Here is a 21,973-nt window from a genome sequence, read left to right as displayed (position 1 = left end):
TGCAGCTTACGTAAGGATTGATGATACAATTTCTAGAAACATGATTTAATGTATGTATTATTTAAATATTGTATTTTATTTGAAATGATCTCTCTCATTAGCTAGACCCGATCTTTGCAAAGAAATTATTCAATGCATTATTCACCTTGGCACAGATATGTAGGACTATAGTTTATTTATATTTTGGCTTAGTAACTAATCATGATTTTAAGGATATAAAATTCTAGTTCTATTCATTCACTATCGTGTTCCATATTGTATCTTATCGCGTCAGGAGTGTATCTATTGTTATTGTTATCAATAACTTCTCTTAACGGTTCCTTCAGAGCTGTACAATCAAGTATAAGTTCATCAATGATTTGTTTCTTTTGAGGACCTGCATGTGATCAATCGTAGCCATTTTTCCGTATAATAGAATTGTTGTCGCCACTATCGGCCTTTGAGATGTGAGGTTGTATGCTCAAGCGTAATTACAATAAAAACACTGCTTTGCCCTTAGCTTATCTTAGCTAAACTAGTGTTCGAAATTCGACTATAATTACTGATGTTTCAAGGTCTAGTATTATTTTTTGTTTTGTCATTTTCTTTTAGGTATTGACATTGTTTTTTCCAAAGGTCTTAAAAATAACTATACGAGTGTATATGATATTTTAACGATTTCTTTACTTGATAATCTCATCACTTGGTGGTATGTTCATTAATATTTTAGTATGTAATTAAGTTATTACCGCCACCTATCCGCGAATATTGGAACTTCTGAGTTTCCAAAATAAAATATAGTTTCCTAAATAGAAAAGGTATTTTCCTTAGAAAATAGAGTACGTGTGGCGGGTGATGTCCTTTTACAGTTTGAACCATATACAATACAAATTACATAGCTGTGAAATTATTACGAATATTGTTGTAAAATAGTCGTCATTTGTTTTAAAGTTTAAAAGTACAGAACGAAAAACAAATGCAAGTCACTATTAGTTGCCCCCGCGACTGTGCCGCATAAGCTCAAATGTCTACTTGGAAATGCATCTTACATTACCCCTATTACATAATCATAGCGCGATTCAGAAGACTATTGTCGCCATCTATCGAGTTCTTATGTAAACATATCTATGTAGGTATGTTGTTTCTTTAAACTTTAATTATTTTATATTGAATGAACAAAATGTGATAAAAAAATGTTGTGTTAAGAACTAAATATCTAACTAGTACATACAACTTAAAGGAAAATTATTGAAACTTATCGACTGAATGTTGGATGTAGCGCACATTTTATATTTATACGTATAGAGATTTAGTATATTTAACAAAAATACTGCGACATGTTTTTGCATGGATAATCTTTTCATATTCTTAAGTGACTACACATTAGGCAGACCAAGGACCTCTATCCTCTAGTCGACGTATGCTTTTTTTCCATACGGTATATTTGGCAAAGAGCTCTATGCAATTCCTTTTCTTCTTTTTTTCCCCTACCCATGCTGATGGCCTTGAGAGTCTATATCCGCTTTACCCTAGCGTGTAGGTAAGCTCTCGGGGAGGTTCTCAAACCGGAGGTGTTGTTAACACTGACCCTAGCAAGAGCAGTGCTTCGTAGAATTTACCACCGGATCGGAAACGCGAGCCACTGATAAGATCCGGCGAGAAACTCAGTGGGCTATATGCCTTTGCTGTCCACGGTCATCCAATTATACGGATCGGAAGGTGTTGGTAACAGACGATCTTCTCAGCTGGTCGCAATTCCGTAGTTTTTGAGTTTGAGTTGAGTTACCTAAGCCGTTGGACTGTTTTTCATGATTTTTTCTGTTTCCAAGACGGTGCCTGGTTGGCGATAGATGCCACTGCAGTTAGTTTTTGTGCTATCACAGATTTTAATCACGATTCCTGGACGGTTTATATTTAAAATTGGATACGATATGTGTCGCCCCTATGAGATTCTGAGTGATCTTGTATATTTAGCGCAGGGCGTACACCGTTAGCTTTTTTTATTATAAGGTTTTTCGTTCCGATTCGATTTCAAGACCAAGAACGTTAATTTTAAATTTTAATCGTACGTTTAAGAAAGTTTTAATACTGTAGAAACTATTATATGTATATATGTATGTATATGTATATGTGATTATGAGACATGTGTATATGTATATGTGACACCTACAACTATTTACTCTGCACTATCTTTGGTTGACTGGTAGAGAATGCCTTAAGTCCGGCGGCATTAAGTCCGCCAATGTAAATTTTACATGAAGTGTAATGAATAAACGTTATACAATAATGACCTTTCTTTTGATGAGTTTTTGGGAATTTGCGTTTGCCTTCCTGTTCTACTGTCTGGGAGAACTCTGTGTAAGACAAAACCTTGCGACTAACGTTACATTTTCTAGCCTTTAATGTGGTATTTTCTATGTGTAATCTAATGATTTCTTTTTTCATCTATCTCAAGCAACTTCTTCATGAGGAGATTCTAAATTCGAACTATGGTATTTTCTAGTCAAAGTCACTGAGTTTTTGTCTCTAATTTTCCATAAACTACTTAGATAATAACGCAGTGCTGTAGTTTGTTATTGGTTTTTTCACAAAAATCTCCTAACTCCTCTCCATTAACGATCAATTGTGCATTGCTAATTAATACGAAGTTGGCTTTTTATTTCTAACAAGCTGACCCGGCAGACTTCGTAGTGCCTCAATCGATAAATAAAAGACCTACACTTTTGTATAAAATAAACTTAAAACAAACAAAAGGAATCCATCCGACGGGGGATACATCAAAGGAAAAACAAAATTATTATTTTTATTTAATTCCGAGCATTTTCATATTTATTTAACTTTTAAACCTTCTCTGGACTTCCACAAACAATTCAAGACCAAAATTAGCCAAATCAGTCCAGCCGTTCTCGAGTTTTAGCGAGACTAACGAACAGCAATTCATTTTTATATTTATAGATTATCGTCAAACAGAATTAATTAGTTAAGTTATGTGTATAGATAAACGTAATGCAGAAATTAAACATTTAAATAAGGATTCGTTTAAATTTTCAAATCAATTTGCATAATCTTACATTAGAATAATAAAACACATTATTCTTCCGGCGATTTCATGCTGCTGTTCGAATGAATGCGAATTAAATTATTTAATATATAATATTAAGTACCTAATATATCTATTTTTTTATAAATAAATTATAAGGAACTGGAAATAAATTTTACTGGTGGTAGGACCTCTTGTGAGTCCGCGCGGGTAGGTACCACCACCCTGCCTATTTCTGTCGTGAAGCAGTAATGCGTTTCGGTTTAAAGGGTGGGGCAGCCGTTGTAACTATACTTGAGACTTTAGAACTTATCTCAAGGTGGGTGGCGCATTTACGTTGTAGATGTCTATGAGCTCCTGTAACCACTTAACAACAGGTGGGCCGTGAGCTCGTCCACCCATCTGAGCAACAAAAAAAAAACACGCACGGCCACAAATTAGGATTGCCTGGATACCAGAGACTGATATATTATACATACGTCTACGATATCCATACGTTTAAATGTATATATGTTTAGATAATAAATACTCAGATAAAAAGCAAACAAACCTGTTCATCACGCGAACGTTTTGCTTGACGCGGGAATCGAACCCACGAACCTCGGCGCAAGAGTTAGTGGTTCTAACAACTGCACCACGGAGTCAGTCAAATAATGGAATGACGAATATGATACTAGGGGATGTATTATCCTCTAGTCACGTGAACGATGTATGTGGAATGTGCGCATTCAAAATGCTGTTAGCAATTTAATGCTTGAAAAATTCTTTATTACGCTTAAAGTATAATACCCGTAAAACGCGAATATTGAAATTGGACATCCCTATTTTACTAAGACTTTATTTAGTTGCAGTTTTGTAACTTTTGTCGTAACTTACTAGGGTTGCTACGCTTTTTGAGATTTACATATACTACTACTGGTCCGACGTACCGCGCTTAGGGACGGCGAGACGTATTGTTACTCTTTTAATGATGTGCCAAGTAACTGTAGCGGCCTTAGTGTTTGGGTTTATCATGACGGCGATTTTTTGGCAATGGGCTTGCGATCCTCCAGCGATTTTCTAACATTCAAAATAAAAGTGCTGATGTGAGGCAAGCAGGCGGCTGATCGTAATGCTCATTATCAGAATGGCTTTTCCATTCATAAGAAAAACGTTTTCGAAAATTTTCAACATTTCCTCTCATAGTTTTGAACTTTAAATTATTTACACTGAAATTAGATGTGCAAATTGTTTTTTCCGGTCTGTTAGTAATATTTATTTTAATTAATCTGTACAATGTTTTGGCTTTCTTGATTTGACAATCCGTTTCCATAATTATATTGTTGAAGATACAATTAGGAAGGCAGTAAATAAGTTATTTAAAATAAGTATAATACTTTTGATTGACCATTTTTTTATTTGAGTTTCATTGTTGTACTGCTGTTTTTCTTTCTCTTAAAATACTCTATTGAAACATTATATCTAATGAAACTCCCACATTAAGACGAATCTAACAATATCTACCAATATTAATTCTCAACAAGGATTAGAATCGTAGCACAGGCAAATCTGTACTTACATTAAGCCAAGTTCAAGTTTGGAAACACAATATTTTGCTTCTTGTAGTGCGACAGTCAGATAAAAGTAATTGATTAATCGAATATTAAAAACCCAATTTTTTTATATGCGAGAATCAATTACTTATAATACTGATAAGTAATAGATAAAGTGTCAGAAAAATTTGTAGATTTAAAAATATTAACTTGTTTCTTTCTACATTTTTTAATATTTATTTATATTTTTTTGAACACAAAAAAGTGTCTAGACAACTTATTAATCTATTTTTGTAAAATGCGATGTATTAAAACATTTATTTTATAGCTTTTAAAGTGAGCCGGCGACAGTTTTTCGAATGCTTTAAAATAAAGGTCGTTATATTTTTATAATATTTTTCTAATATGAACACTCTTTCACAACCTAGATTCCTTTTAGATTCGGTTTTTTTTTTAATAATGACATTTCTACGCACATCGATACTTATCATCATAGTTTGCTATGTATTATTTCAATTAAAACATAACTTATAAGTTTCTTTTTAAATGTTGTATTATTAATTTGAGTATTACTTACCAGTGTGACAATAGTCTTCCAAGTAATGCCGGGCCGCCCGTTGCACTATCGAATAGTAAAGACTGACAGAAGAAGCAAGCGCCATCTTCTCTAATCTTCACACTCTGTTCTCCGTATCTCGTGCAGTTAGTTAAAGATTCAAACAGAACATAACGCGCGCGCGAATCGAAATTAACGAAAAACAACAAAAGAAAACAGTTTTTGTTTGCTATAAAAATTAGAATGTAAACAAAAACTGATCTAGTTTGAACTGCGTCTAGTTGCGGTTTAGTTTAATCAATCAACGAATACTTTTCTTTATTTCGTTTGAATCGATTTTTTTTAAAGTTTTATCGAAATATTATTTATCTTTTTTTATTGTTGCATCGAAAATTTTATTTTTCACGTTCCCTCTCATTTTTATAAATGGATTATTATAATTTTTTGGTTTCTCGTAAAAAATTGTCCGACGTTTTTTTTTTGTTTCACAATTTCCACATCCCGCGCCGTTCAACTACCGCGGTCCAAAGTGTACGCGCGAAACGAAACACGTAATGTAAAATAATATGAAAGGTTGGGATGCGGCTGGCGCGCGCCGCTCCTGCAACAAGACTGAGGATCGTACGCGTTTTTTTGCTTCCCTGCCACGCGGAGGATGGGACTGAAATAAGTTCGAACCGATTTCTTTTGGTATTGCATCGGATTATTGTTTTAAACGATGCTTAATGTAATTCAAAATAAATTAAAAACTAGGTTTTGCACGAAAATGTTCTCCTTGAAAATTTTATAGATTACCAAATAAAGTTAAACTCTTTTTGATTCTAACGAAATGTTCATTTAACGTATTCTAAAGCTCTACATCAATAAAATAAATGATGGAAATTCAATGGGATTGAAAAATGAGAATTCTAATTAGATTCAGATTGGCGTCAAACATAAACAAATATGGCGTCCGTGAGAAAACGCGGGAAAATAAGTTTCCCGCCGAGACAGTACACTCGAGACGAGACATGCGTACGTAACGCAATGTTTACGTGCGCTTTTTTGTATACTCGAGCCACGAGCTCTTTTTACTTTATTCATACTTTTTTAACGTTTACCTCCTTGAGAATTTGAAGATTGCCATAACATCCTTTTTTTTTTCAGAAGGCGCGCGTGGCAACTGTTTGTGTTGTATCGTTTTTTTTCTTTTCTTTTTCGGAAAGTTTGTTGTTTTTTATGTATGTTATCAAAGCTATTTTTAGTCATTAGAAAATTATCGATGCTGACAGGTCGAGCTCGCTAGACGCATGTTTGTATCTAATTATGCAGAATTTATTCGTTAGATTCTGTCGAGAACTATAACGGGACGGCATCCAGACAGACTAATTAGTTTGATCGTTCGATATAATTTAAAATGTATGCAAATTAATTCATAACTGAATGCAAGTGTCGAATGTTTTTATTTAAATTATAAAAATTTGCACTCGTACGATTTCGATTTTCGTGATCTTCACAGTTACGTCACAGCGTTAACATAATTAAAGGAGACGACGCAATTATGACGAAACCCTTTTAAAAACGATTCGCGTAAAAATAAAGAAAAAATGAGAAAAATGTTCATCAACGCGACACGACACCCCCGCAGCCCCCGCTTGTTCCCTCTCCCCTCTCGCCTCCGCTCCGGGCGGCGGGTGGCAAGTGAGACAGACACAGACTCCCATATACCCCTCTCTGTCGTTGCATCTCGCACCAAGTTTCATACGAAAACTACCCGCGGCGCGCATCCCTTCGCCAACCATAAAACGACTTAACTCCAATAGGGCATTAAGCAATAACATTCCCTCCGAACGTACGCTAAATACAAATTTGGAATAACGGAGCTGAGGATATGTATGTAAATAAAAATAACGGCCTAAAGTTTCGGAGTCTTGCAACTGTGAGTCACAAATACATGAGCGCGAAGCTAAGTTTAGTTCGTGTTGGCACACGATGCACTCACCACTACACGCGCGACTTCCTTGTGTCGAGCTATGTGTGCGAGCGGCGCCTCTGTGTGAGTGCAAAAGTTCGTACACAAGTTTTCGGACGACTTTCTTTGTGTCCGTGATTTTTTTCGCGCCGCACGTACAGCTGTGTGCGTGAGCGAGTGTGATTTTTTCAAGTTTTTAAACACGCACACCATCATATATCCTGTTTGTATTGATACGCCTGTGTGCGCGAACGCTCTTTGTGCTCGGGGATTCTAAAAAAATGTCGTATTGGATCGCAGCGCTAATGAATGATAGATACGATTGTGTCGTGTTCTTCTGCATACATAGCATTCGATTTGAATTTCGATTGTGCTCACGGATTATATTTGAATTTCCTTCTTCCAATTATCGTTTTTAGGATAATTGCATTAAGGTTTATTACCTTTTGCATTATTATTATGTGCATAAAAATAAAGTTAACAAGTTTACAAGTCACTATGCTTCTCCTGAGCCTATACACTTTCATAAGATTCTATGTTTTTTTAACTCACCTGCGTAGGCAACACGAAGCAGCTACACGTTCCGTTCCGAAGAGTGAGATAACCGTTAGATAATTCAATTGAGACTCGACCTCATGCCTCAAGTCAAGTCGGGGCATTAATATTACTATAGGCTTACAACTTAACCCATTCACAGGTTTCGGAATACGCACTAGTAATTGAAGTCATAGCCTAAAAGATAAGACACTTGGAGTATTAACATCGAGTGATGCCACCGGGCCGGTGTTCGAATCCCGCAGGCATATACTATTTTTTCGAATGAATTACGTATTTAATACACGTCCACACATCCGGTAATAAAAATGAAACCCGAATTGTAATATGCTTAATTACTAAACAATTGAGAGGTAGACCTCAAGCCTCAAGGTGGGTAGCGGTATTGACGTTGCTATGTCTATGGGCTCCGGTAACCACTGACGGCTAAATACACCGTGTGCTCGTCTGCCCATATGCGTAATAATAATAAATGTAAATTTCCTTTGAATTAATTTATATTGTATATGTATGTTATATTGTATATATGCAAGTTTTTAGTTTCGCTTTCGTGATCGTGATTTAAGTAAAAAGCTTTTCCCGAAGAAAAAAAGCACATCACACGATCGTTCGACACATCAGAACTCGGTAAGGAAAGCCACTCACAATAATGATATGCATTAGACGGTCTGCGTATTAATCTATGTCATTAAGGGAAGCGAGATGGAGGATTAAAAAAAAAAAAACTTCAAAGAAATGGAGGTCAGTAACTGGACCGCGATCACGGTAGCTCAGTACTAAGTGCGGGTGGGTGATAGTTTGGATCGAGACGATTCTTTATTACCTGATTACGGTCGAATTAAATGTTTTTATTTCCTTTTTGGCTTATATTTGCGGACGAGCTCACATACTACCTGGTGTTAAGTGGTTACTGGAACCCATAGACATCTACAACGTAAATGCGCCACCTACCTTGAGATATAAGTTCTAAGGTCTCAGTATAGTTACAATGGCTGCCCCACTCTTCAAACCTATGTAGGCAGACGAGCTACGGCCCACCCTGATGGTGAGTGGTTACCGTCGCTCATCGAAATCAGCAATGCCAGTGGCAGAGTCAAGCCGCTGTCTACCGCTTAATACTCTCCACAGGCCTCGTTTGAAGAAGGATATGTCATAGCGCTCGGTAAACACCGTGGAGGGGAGCTCATTCCAAAGCCGGACGGTACGTGGCAAAAAAGATCTCTGGAAACGCACTGTCGACAAATATACAGCATTTAATTGGTGGCGCATTGTAGGCTTCATAGATCAATGTTTACTTCTGCGAATTTGAAGGATACAACAATTAATTGGTTAACCAATTAATATCGCTTCCACCGCTCGATTACACTTTAAATCTAGAGCAACTGAGTATTCCAGTTTGATAACTGTTATTCTAATTAATTGATATTCCTATTTCATCTTTACACCATATACTTATAAATGTGTTATTTATGGGAAAAGGATAAAGGAATAAATGTTCAACTTTGAAATCTCATTAATCAATCAACTGAGCCCAATACTAGAGCCACGTGTTGCCGCAGTTTACGCAACATTTAAAAAAGTCAGTCGTGAAATCTTCAGCAGTTGGCGGTAATTCCGTATTTGTTTAAAAACTTTAAAATTCTATAAGACTGAGCTATCGCACATTGTGTACACACGTAAAGCTATTTTTACGATTTAAATAAATAAATAAAAAACGTTAATACTACAAAAAATCTCGATACAACATTACACGCTGTCGTACCAGAGCGCATGTATGCCTGTGTAAACACTCCGCGAAGACGTGAACAATATAAGGAAAATAGTACTTAACGCGGATATGCCTTATAATTTAATAGCAACATTAATACTAAAATGTTTTAATAAATATAATATTAGCAGCCAAGGATGTGAATATTAGCTTGTAATACTCGATGTTTAATTGAACAATAATAAGTATTCAATATCCCTTTAAGTAAGGTGAATCAAAATCACCAGTTACCATTTCATGTTTATCATACAACTTTACTGACTAGGGTTCGCCCAGCGATCGAAATTCGACTATAAGCCCCGATGCCTCATGCTTTCGACTCATCTTATCACTCATTTTTATTAGGCAGCGGCTTGACCTCTGGCGTTGCTGAAGTCCACGGGCGACGGTAACAACTCACCATTATATAGGTCGTGTGCCTGTCTATCTAAAAGGGCAATACATAAGAAATCAATTTCGTTTTATGATTTTCTTTTTTATTCTTAAAAGGGCGGAGAAGATAGCTCCTACAAATGTTTTCAATATTTCATACTAATAAGCTAAACATAAAATGAAGTATTAAATATAAAAATAAAAATTCCGTTAACGAACTGATCGAAAAGCAACTAAACTGTTTTGTCTGTGCCAAATAATATTTAAATGAGCCGAAGCTATTGCAGTTTAGATTAGTTTTTCATCGGAGATCTGGAGGTGCTGGGCGAATGTTCCTCGATGCCGAAACGTTAATTAAGCTGTTAATAATTACACTGACCAACCTCCACTTAAGCCACCTGTGAGTTGCTCTATGTATTTAGTACTATTTTAATTGTCAGAGACATGTCGACTGCCGGTCTGACCTGAAGTGGTATTAAGGAGCAAGTACAAAATAAGGTGAAGTGGAGGCAACTTGTGAGGGTCTTATGTACCAGCTGGATACCCTAGGACTACAATACAACACATTTTAATTGTGATGTTTACAAAATTAACAGCCGACATATCCACAAAACTAACCTCGTCTAGGTGTAATGAGTAATTACACTGTCAGAGCTGCTCCCAAAAAGCGTAATTATTGTCCGCTTTGTACAATTACCTCAAATATTTCTAGAGAGAAGCAATTAGCTGTTGACTCCGCTCTCGAACAGGTGGATCTGTAAAGATTCCGACGAAAAACATTCACATGTCTTCAAAAACTTGGTCATTTAAAATTGTTTATTTGCTAAGTTCGAAAAGTCTCGCGAATTCAGATTACTATAAAATTAAAATAATAGTCCACTGATATTATTTCAAGGTAGATAACAATTTGTGAGATTTTAGCATCTTATTTCCACAGCGATGCTAGTGCACGTTTATTCTCTAGATTGATCCTGAGATGAGTCACACTGAGAGTCTGCACCGTCGTACCTATTCTGTCGCAATGCAATCTTGCCTTCCAACTTAGAAGATGGGACAACAACATGACACAAACAACTGAATAGGAACATCGATATATCTCAGGTTGTTCAGGCCTAAAAGATAAGACGCCCGGTATAGACTGGGCGTCTCATCAACAACACAGGGCGACACGCGTTTGCAAATTACTTCCACGATGAAGAGACAGCAGTAATACTAAAATCACAAAGGCAAAACTTAAAGAAATGCGTAATATTAATGGTGCCGCGTATAATAAAACCAGACGGGTAGGTACATACCGGCATTTAGTTTATTTTCGCCGCAAAGAGGTCATGAGTTCCGGATTAAGGGTATGATAACCGTACGTACGTACAGCAGGTGACAGCTTATCTTTGCGGCATTGCTGTCCTCGATGGGCACAAAGACCTTACTATCAGGAGGGGTACGTGGTCATCTGGTTATAGAGAAAATAAAAACTACGATTGCCCCTTCGGCTTTATGTCTCATGGTTTGTAACCGCAGTCTCGCTGAGTTGTCTACGGGCTACGATAACCAAGTGGTATAAGGTATACCAGTTGTACAGTGAGCCACTTCAACAACCTGCGCAAAATATAAAAGGGTAGGTGGTGTTATTTTGGGGGTAATCGCCCAAAAACGTTTGTGGCCCAGGATAGATGGTATGGATCTTACAAACATGTGGTTCCAACAGGACTGCGCCATTTGCCTTAGGTACAGCACGGGAAACATTAAATTTATTGGATGGGAAATTCGAAGGCGTGTGAGATCGTGTGTTAACACTGCTCGACTACTTTCTGTGGGGCTACGTGAAATCTCTAGTCTATGTAGACAAACCACAGTCTATTGCCGCCCTGAAGGCCAACATAACTCGTACTCCTCGTCAAATTGAGCCCCATTTATGCGAAGATGCCATACAAAATTTTTCCACCAAGAGACCACCCTTAGCAGAGTGGTGGCGGCCATTTGACTGAAATTATATTCCATACATAATGTCATCATCGTACCATATAAAATAAAATAAAATAAAATTGTAGCAATATTAATTAATAGATTTCATTATTTTTTTTTAGTTCTAGCGCTCATGATGAAAAACTCTTTACATACATCTTGTTCTTAGCATAATTGAATTATTTATGCAAATCACACTCCTAGTAATGTATTTTCGACGACAGATTTCAATTTTTTTTCTCCTCTATTTTATGCACGAACAAATTTCAAAATTTAAATATGTCTTCAGTGAAATAGACGCTCTGTTATGCAATAATTTTATTTTTTATTAGGCGTTTCAAAGCAGATTTCGCCACATCCTATTTATTTAATTTGTGAGCAGAAAAGTATTTTACGGTTCTTTAAATTTTTTTATTTATTAATAAGAATAAAACTAAAAATAGTCGTTTTGAAAAGTATTTTGTTGACTTAGATCCAAGTTATCGTTTACCATGCTTTTCGATTTTCATGGAAAATCCTTAATTTGCTTTTAAAATTTTACCTTAGGTAGTTTAAGGGGGAGACGTCTTAAAGGGACTTGAATTGACTATGTGACACAAGATATACGATAAGGATGTGAGTGCAGAGATGACGTATGGATAGCCTTGAATGGAAAGAGAAGACATGCTGCACCGATCTGACTCTTTTCCCTAACTATGCTGATAGCCTTGAAAAGCTATTTCAGCTTCTCCTTAACATGTAGGTGAGCTCACGGGGCTCTAACCGGGAGTATTGCTAACAATCTACCACCGGATCGGAAACGCGACCCACTGAGAAGATCCGGCGAAAAACACAATGGGCTGTGTCTATGGGTTAATTCACACGTCGAGCCCTTCGTCGCAAGCGACGGGTTCGGCGAGGACGATGACCGGTGCTTGTGGTACCTAAAAGCAATGACGTAGGACCTGACAAAGTGGGATAAAGGTAAGAAGAAGGAGAACAAATTATACCACAAGTTACTACAAATATAATGAGCTCTCTACTTTAATTTAAAGTTTCATTCGATATGTCTACAAATTTATTGGAGTTTACTACTTTAGAATCGATTTACATATATAGGCCCGGGGTATGAAAATTATGGGGACCAAAATCGTACTAGCATGTCACACGAAATGCGTTATGCGCATGTCACACGAAATGCGCGCCGGGCTGCTGCGCCGGCAGTCCGCCACAAAGCCTCGTACTGATCGCGCGTTTCTCTCATTATTGTATTTTCATATATTTGTTAGTCGTTTGTTTTGTGTCTCGTTAATTTGTTAATAATCTGTAGTGTATCGTGTTGTCGTAATATAGAACTATTTCTCGTATTGTTTCGTTTAATTTTTTATATCCAGTAAACTCCAGTCGTGCGTCGGAGCGGACACACACACTTTTTTTTTGTTTATAATGACGTATAAATAAGCGTGTACATAATTTGTTAATGTTCGAAGCGATCTTTTAGTATTTAGGAAGCGCTATATTCTTTTTTTACCTATAAAATTAAAATCTCACGCATTTTCGCGTGTACCGTTTCATCCAAGATTTATTTAGCGTTTGGTATTTAACACTAAATAAAATTTAAGATCGGTCACATTATGTTTCCTTAATTTAAATTTTAGTGGATTATTTTGAATTTATGCGGCTTAGTGATCGTATTAGCAGATACATTGTTTGAACAGGATTATTTTAATAACACTTAAATTCAGTAAATTGCGGGTAGATACCGTCCTGTCTATTTATGCCCTGAAGCAACCTTGCGTTTTTGGAGTTTACTCCTTTAGAATCGATTTACATATATAGGCCCGGGGTATGAAAATTATGGGGACCAAAATCGTACTAGCATGTCACACGAAATGCGTTATGCGCATGTCACACGAAATGCGCGCCGGGCTGCTGCGCCGGCAGTCCGCCACAAAGCCTCGTACTGATCGCGCGTTTCTCTCATTATTGTATTTTCATATATTTGTTAGTCGTTTGTTTTGTGTCTCGTTAATTTGTTAATAATCTGTAGTGTATCGTGTTGTCGTAATATAGAACTATTTCTCGTATTGTTTCGTTTAATTTTTTATATCCAGTAAACTCCAGTCGTGCGTCGGAGCGGACACACACACTTTTTTTTTATTTTTTATTTTATTGCGTAGATGGGTGGACGAGCTCACAGCTTACCTGGTTACTGTCACAGACTTAAGTGGTTACTGGAACCCACAGACATCTACAACGTTAATTCGCCACCCACCTTGAGATATAAGTTCTAAGGTCTCGAGTATAATTACAGCGGCTGCCCCACCCTTCAAACCGAAACGCATTACTGCTTCACGGCAGAAATAGGCAGGGTACCCGCGCACACTCACAAGAGGTCCTACCACCAGTTTCTGTATGGAGGCCTAAACAGATGCGATACGATCCAGACTTCGATTTCATATATCAAGGGGAGTTGCGATTCATGGCTCCAACGATTACCAGCGGATTGTAAATTTACAATTTCAAATGAAGACAGCTGCCGAAAAACCCCGTCTCATTCATTAGCTGCTTTGATTTTTACCGTTTGTTAGCTAACTGAAACGGCTAGCCAAGCATTTTTTTATTTTATTTTTTATTGCTTAGTTGGTTGGACTAGCTCACGACCCACTTGGTGTTAAGTGGTAACCGGAGCCCATAGACATCTACAACCTAAATGCCGCGACCCACCTTGAGATGTGAGTTCTAAGGTCTCAGTATAGTTACAACGGCTGCCCCATCCTTCAAGCCGAAGCGCATTACTGCTTCACGGCAGAATTAGGCAGGGTGGTGGTACCTACCCACACACACTGTGGTGGATTCACAACCACCAATAATAGATCCTACCACGAGTAATGTCAATATATTGATAGCAGATTTAGATAAACAAAATTAGTAATGCTATGAACGCTTTCGTTAAGTGAATCAAAAGTTAGCAGAGCCTGAACAGAATCCAGACGAGTTTTGAGACGGGTAGTCCGTGTTGGTTCGCGCTAGGCTTCGATAGGCCACGGCCGGTTGAAACCGAAAGTGGGCGCCACAAGGACGTCTAGTTATCCCTACCCTACCTACAGGCTTTCTTGATTCGGACCGAGTGTACGGCGCAAGTTGCATAAGCCGGCGATTTTAACTACAAAGTTTTGTGCATACAATACTTTTACGATTATGTTAAACATAACTTGTAACATGTTAAATTTTAAATGGCATTTTTTCGAAATAAATAGATTTTTATGTCACACTCGAATCTATAAACTAACAGTCGACGTATATAACTGTTTATAATAAAACACCCAGCGTTGTTAAAGTCCAATATTTATAAATTTTATTAAGCCACGACTTGTAGCAGTATTTTTATGCGGAATTTCATTCAAATCGTTTTAGTTTTTTTTTTTGCGTAATAACGTATATATATCATAAAAAAAGAAGCTTCACAACTACAATTTCATAAAAAAAATCTGATATGCCTACTGTCTTTTTTCTGCCCATATTCGTTGTGTTTATTTTTAATACAAACAAACTTTTCAGGGCTTTTTGGAAAGGACAGTATTGTTTTTGTAAATATGCCCCTTTGATATTATTCGAACACTGCACGAACACTATGCATGTATGGCGCAAACTAGTTGAGTTTGGGGGTTTGACATTATTACATAATGTAAAAAAAAAACTGGATAAAACAATGTGAGCAATTGTAGTAGTTTGGGCGCTATTATTATGTAAATAAAAAAAATCTTTAAATAAACCCAAATCAATTATTAAATCGACCTAATCGTGATTTCTTATGAAATGTACCAAGCGTGCATTGGCGTTGTTATATCGGGATGCGTATAAGTTTTTTCTACCCATTCGGCTTGTTCGCTGGTAGTCTTCTAAATATCTTTGTTTAAACAGAAGAAATATTAATGTAGCCTTGCCAATAGATTTAAGAATAGCTTTTGTGGTAAGCAATTAATTGGTGAAATGAAATAGTGAAATAAAAAGATTATATAGATGATTATCGAGAAGTTAATATTTGAATTTGAATGACATTTTCATCTACAGCAGCATCTTTAACGATATTTTAAATCAATTGAAATATTTTTCACGTAATTAAAATTAATGCCGTCCTTAACTCGACAAAATATTTAAAAAATATATTTTGAAATATCACTAGAGTTTTTACAAATAATATAGTGCTTAATAATTTGAAATTGTTGGTTATATACTGGAGACAAGTATTAAATTTTTTTGGGAATACTATTTTTTAAGTGTTCCATAACAATCTTCCATGATGAAGAAGTAACATGTAATGAAAATAAATTTGGGAAATTTATACCAGAGGTTCGGCTCTCTGTCTCTGTAATAGTAATAGAATATGAAAAACAATCTACAATTCACATGGATCTACACAAATCAAATACGTCTAAAAATAACATAGTAATAGTAAAATAAAATAATATATATAAAAATAGAGTCTAAAAACCCCCAGCTTTTACTCAGTTTTAACGCAAGGCCTTTTCTTCTTCTCTACTTACAACAATTGCTGTTTTTGTTAAAATTCAGGGTATGTTCCCCTTGAGTGGTGCTCGGTATGTTGATTTTAAAATTCGTACTCTTTTTACGCGTAAGTTTTTTTTTAATTGTAAGTATACGAGCATACGGCCCACCTGATGATGAGTGGTTACCCTCACTCATGGTCGTCAGCAATGACAAGGGCAGAGCAAACCAATGCCATAAGGTTTCATATTTCAGTTTGTACAAAAGTGTCAACCACCAGGGTGATTAATGTGTGTTGAATTAATTGAAATAATTAATTATACCCAGTGACGTGAACGAGTCCGGAATCAAGCGAGTATAATTTTTTTAGAGTTATTAAGTACTTAATAGCGCGTGTTCTCGGATGGATTCCACGATGAAGGAATAAATAGCTTGCGTTAATACGGGTGGAGATAAACGCTTAATGTTCTGAAGCAACACCCTTTAAATTTAATTCAATTAATTCAACTGTTTGTACATTATTTTCGTGTGCAATCCGTACGTTTGGTATAAAAATTACGGAACTTTTTTTTTTTATATTTTATAATATCAAACTTATTTCATAGTCAATAACGCTGTCTAAGGAGAGACACATATGGAAGAGCATAATCAAGGACAGATTAATCTCTCATTAGGGGATTTACGACCCTCAGTAAGAGAAGATAAAATATCCCCGAGGAATTTCTCGCCGGATCTTGAGTGGGTCGTGTGTCTGATTCGGTAGTAGATTCTGCGAATCACTGCTCTTGCTAGGGCCAGTGTTAGCAACACCTCCATTGACGTTTGAGCCCCGAGAGCTAACCTACACGCTAGGCTAACGCTGATAATATAGCCTCTCAAGTCTATCAGCATAGGTAGGAAAAAAAGAAGAGGAAGTCAACGCAAGTTATGTTTTTTTTTTTTTTTTTTTTCTTAGATGCGTGGACGAGCTCACAGCCCACCTGGTGTTAAGTGGTTACTGGAGCCCATAGACATCTACGACGTAAATGCGCCACCCACCTTGAGATATAAGTTCTAAGGTCTCAGTATAGTTACAACGGCTACCCCACCCTTCAAACCGAAACGCATTACTGCTTCACGGCAGAAATAGGCGGGGTGGTGGTACCTACTCGTGCGGACTCACAAGAGGTCCTACCACCAGTAATTATTACGCATTAGTGAAGAGTACGTAGTTTACATTGCAATAAAACTGATTCATAAAAATTATGTTTGATAAGAAAAAGCTAATTACAAACTCTCACTGAATACCGTCAATATGTTATTTGGTAGTCTCGTCCACTCATTCAACTACAGCCAGACCCATCCATCTTCGTCACACTTCGAACACTGACAAACATGCATTCTACCCGCTCTAACCTTTCATTATCAATCTATCCATCCTTGTCTTGCTTCAGAATGATTCAGCGGTTTACAGATCATCACAGAATGTAATTCGATTGCTTGTACAGGATTTTGATCTTTGTTGTCAGAGTTGTAGAGGGTATTTTTGTTGAATTCAGTTTGTATTACGAAGCAAGTGTAAGAATTGAATGCAGCAATCTTTTTCTGGGTGCTTAATAAAGCTGACTCTATACTGTAGATATTTATTGTTGGTTTGTAGGTATTGGTATTATTTTAAGGCTTAAAAGTTCGTATAAGTTAATATACCAGCTTAAATAATAATAAGTTTTTGTTTTATTTTGAAATTAAATTTATATTATGTAATTGATTATTATCATCTCTTTCAATGTCTAAACGTTATTTTTAAGTATTAAATAAAATGCAAGAATGTATTTTAACATTTTAGTAGCTTTTAGATTGTTTGTTTAGATAAAAAAAAAATAGTTCAAGTGTTACTGATGTCATTCTCAGTTTAAAACTGACCGTATGTATACGCCCGATTCTTATTCCGAAATTGGATGGTGTTATACATATCGCGACGCGCTCTGATTGACATATTAACTGCGATGGTTACATCTTGTACTACAAGGTTTTGTTTGCATTGCGCGCGTTCGAATGAAACCCTTTTTAGTTATCGTGAGCTGTTGGTATTTTATGATTTTATTCGGTTTATTTGTAAAGGGTTTTATGGTGGTTAGTGTTTGAATTAAATAAGTAATTTCTGGTAATCTGGCACATTTTTCATGCTTTGTACCACCTTTGGGTTAAGAGAGGGGATCTAGGAGTGAGAGTGTCTCAGAGCATTAAGGAATTGGGGTCGCAACGGTTTACAGAAGAAGCCTGCTTGAATCAGCGTCTGACGCTCTGAGAGTAGCAGGTGGGCAGTTTTTTTTCAGTTGTCATTGAAACCATCTAACTAGTCTCTTTAATATCTCCCAGTCTCTTCTTGCGATGCGGGAAAACAGATCCTTTTCTGAGGAAATTTTATCGGGAAAAAAAGCATTGCTTACTCCAGCGCCTAATTCAGTTTTAATGTAAGGTCTCCGATAAATCAGTCGTGGATATTAAAGAAAGATAATTACCGTGGCTGTTCTTGAAGTTTTTTAAGATGGTTCCGAATTTTTGGTACCGTATACCAAAATCAGTCCTTTGGGTCGTGTGGCCTGAGAAATTCTCTGAATAAGTATATGGAAAATGTACCTGCATGACTTCGAACTGTACTTTAAAAGTAGGGTTATTATTGATGTAATACTTAATTTTAACTCGTCAAACCTATGAGGTTTTTTCTATTTACGCTGAGAACTAACCTAGCCCAAGCTACAACAAAGGTTCTTAAAAGTAATCCATCCACTTCAAGCAATGGCGGCAGTGAAATAACGTTTTAATTCACGGGCGGTAGAGAGAGCGACTCCGATAATGCAAATGCGATATTTAAATTATATAATAACTTTAAAAAGAAACTAGAATTTTACGTCAACGTCACAACTTCATATAAAGTATTAATAAAATTAAAGATCTTATTGAAACAAAAAACTGCCTAGGAAATGCAAGTCGAAATTGAGAGTTCGCCATTCTGTGTTTTCGTTCCCTTGACGAAATATACTTATATATTAAATTCGATTTAAAATTAAATATAACATTAATTACTAATATTATATGTTAGTATTTTAGTATTTATTTGATTGAACTAGGTAATTAAATTAAAAACACGAACTGAGCAAAACGACGGAAACAATGTATATTGGTGACAAGAGCAGATTACAGAGTATATTATTTTTTAAACGTCATAATATGACAAGTGCACAATATTCATAATAGATGGCGTTCAGTGTTGCAATTAATCATTTCAACGATTACTACAGAATACACATACACATCACTTAATTAACTACACAAAATAGCAGTCTTTTAAATTACATTTTTTTTAGATCTATTTTAATTATAAACCGCTAGTCTCCTGTCCCTTGCAACTCAGAGAGCGCAGCGTGGTGCATTAATCCCTGTAGCCGGGACGTATTCCTAATATATGATCGCGGGTCCGTCTCGGTCACGTCAAGGTTCACTGAACTATACTGAGCAACTAATTTAAAACGTCGATATTTTTCCTTATAATTTTTATTTTATTGAATAGTGGGTGGACGAGCTCACAGCCCACTTAGTGTTAAGTGGTTACCGGAGCCCATAGACATCTACAACGTAAATGCCGCCACCCACCTCGAATTGTGAGTTCTAAGGTCTCAGTATAGTTACAACGTCTGCCCTATGCTTTAAACCGAAACGCATTACTGCTTCACAGTTGAAATAGGCAGACCGGTGGTACCTACCCGTGCGGACTCACAAGAGGTCCTACCACCAGTAATTACGCAAATTAGAATTTTGCGAATTTGATTTTTATTACACGATGTTATTTCTTCTCCGTGGAAGTCAATCGTGAACAGTTTTTAAGTACGTATTTAATTAGTAAAATTTGTACCCGCCTGCGGGATTGGAACACCGGTGCATCACTTAACATGAATACACCGGACGTCTTATCCCTTAGGCCACGGCGACTTCGAAATTAAGGCCTTTTAATTCCCAACGTCTAGTTATTATCGAGGAAGGTTCGAGGAAGACTTAGTAAATTTGAGCAGGCTAATAGAATTATGTAGACCTCCTAATGACCAAGTTTTTTTTTTTCTACCTAAGCTGATAGCCTTGTAAGGCTATTTCAGCGTAACCTTATCTAGTAGGTGAGCTCACGGGGCTCAAACCGGAGTGAGCTAACACTGACCCTATCAAGAGCAGTGATTCGCAGAATCTACCACCGGATCAGAAACGCGACCCACTGAGAAGATCCAGCGAGAAACTCAGTGGGCTATGATTTCTCTGATGGAACATGTATGTACTAGTAATGTTTCCGTTGGAGACGATGCAGTGAGTTCTTCTGAGAATGGCGCGTTGTTCCAAGGAGAAATGCTTTAGACTGGGCTTGGGTCGAGTCATCTAATTCCATTTCCCAATGACCACAGGGCTAAGCGGAAGAGTAAATTTATTTAATACAAAACGTGAACTAATGTTTTGAAGTTAATTCACGTACCGACTGGCGATACTAATATTATTAAAACAGGTTGTGTTCATTTACCTGGTTATGTAGATCGATTGTGGACCCGCCAAGACCTAGTACTAAAATCGCCTGGTTGAGCTACGTTTTCAGGTGAGTACTAAAATTAAAAATAATGGTCTCACATATATTAAACATTCAATAGGCAGCAAAAAACTTAAAAATGAATCAATAAAATTTAAAAATAGGTATTTTTTACTTTTAAAACTGTAGAGATGATATTAATGATTTTAAACGCATAAATTAGTATTAAATCAATGCTATCTAAGCAATTTATATATTTCGTAAAGTTCAGTAATTATTGATATATAAATAAATTGTGGATTATGCAAATATTGCTTTAGTAAAAAAAAAGAAAGAAGAAATGCACCTTGAAAATTCCAAAGCTTCCACTCGTTCTAAAATTGAGAGGAGATCTGTCTCATTCTATAATAAGTGTGACTCATTATAGTGTTGTTTTTCGGGAGTCGTCTCCGTTTAGCCCAGGAGAAAATTTAAGCTGGGGCCGTTGAGAGATTTGGTTGGCACGTAACTTTTTTGCCTTTGTAGAAAGACGAGCATACGGTTACGGTAAATAGTCACGTGGTAACTCATAGACCAAGAGCCCAGCGAAGCCCTTGTAAAAGACGCTATTTCCTCCGGCGCTGATCACGGGGTGATTACGCCATCCGCGTTAATAGTTGTAAATAATAAATGTTAATGTTAAATATTACGGTCGCGAGGGCCTAACCCGACTTCCGCGAAACCAGGTTGTTGTACGACTGTTGTTACTGTTCAACTGCAACTTTAAATAAACGTGCAGAGTGGCGTTATTGTTTGCTAAGATGTGCAGCCGTATTACACCGAACACTATTCTAGAGTGCATTTAATATATATTTTTTCCTACGTATGCTGATAGCCTTGAGAGGCTATTCAGCTTCGCCCTAACGTTTGTAGGTGAGCTCACGGGGCTCAAACCGGAGAGTTGCTAACACTGACCCTAGCAAGAGCAGTGCTTTGCAGAATCTACCACCGGATCGGAAACGCGACCCACTGAGAAGATCCGGCGAGAAACTCAGTGGGCTGTGTCTGTGGTTTAATTCGCTCGTCGAGCCCTTCGTCGCAAGCGACGGGTTCGACGAGGACGATGACCGGTGCTTACCGTTAATGCATCAGGAGGATCCGTAATGACGTGCTTTGGGCGACGTCGACGGTTTACCATTCGGTCTACTGGGTCGGGTATGTAGTTACCAGCGGCCACGATGAGAGGGT

General features: G+C 36.9%; 1 protein-coding gene across 2 annotated transcripts in view; it reads right to left on the bottom strand.

Moving 5' to 3' along the window:
- Positions 1–5,738, bottom strand: part of jim (zinc finger protein jim) — a 74,445-nt gene extending 68,707 nt beyond the window's left edge. For both annotated transcript variants that reach the window (XM_028173332.2, XM_089730853.1), the window contains exon 1: positions 5,129–5,738. In XM_028173332.2, coding sequence (XP_028029133.2) covers positions 5,129–5,213 — 85 coding nt within the window. In that variant the 5' untranslated portion in view covers positions 5,214–5,738. The remainder of the gene's footprint in view (positions 1–5,128) is intronic.
- Between the last annotated feature and the right edge of the window lie 16,235 nt (positions 5,739–21,973).

Source organism: Bombyx mandarina, chromosome 11 (assembly GCF_030267445.1).
Source record: "Bombyx mandarina strain Sakado chromosome 11, ASM3026744v2".
In the NCBI taxonomy this organism is placed as follows: domain Eukaryota; kingdom Metazoa; phylum Arthropoda; class Insecta; order Lepidoptera; family Bombycidae; genus Bombyx; species Bombyx mandarina.
This window is presented reverse-complemented; position numbering and strand designations above follow the sequence as displayed.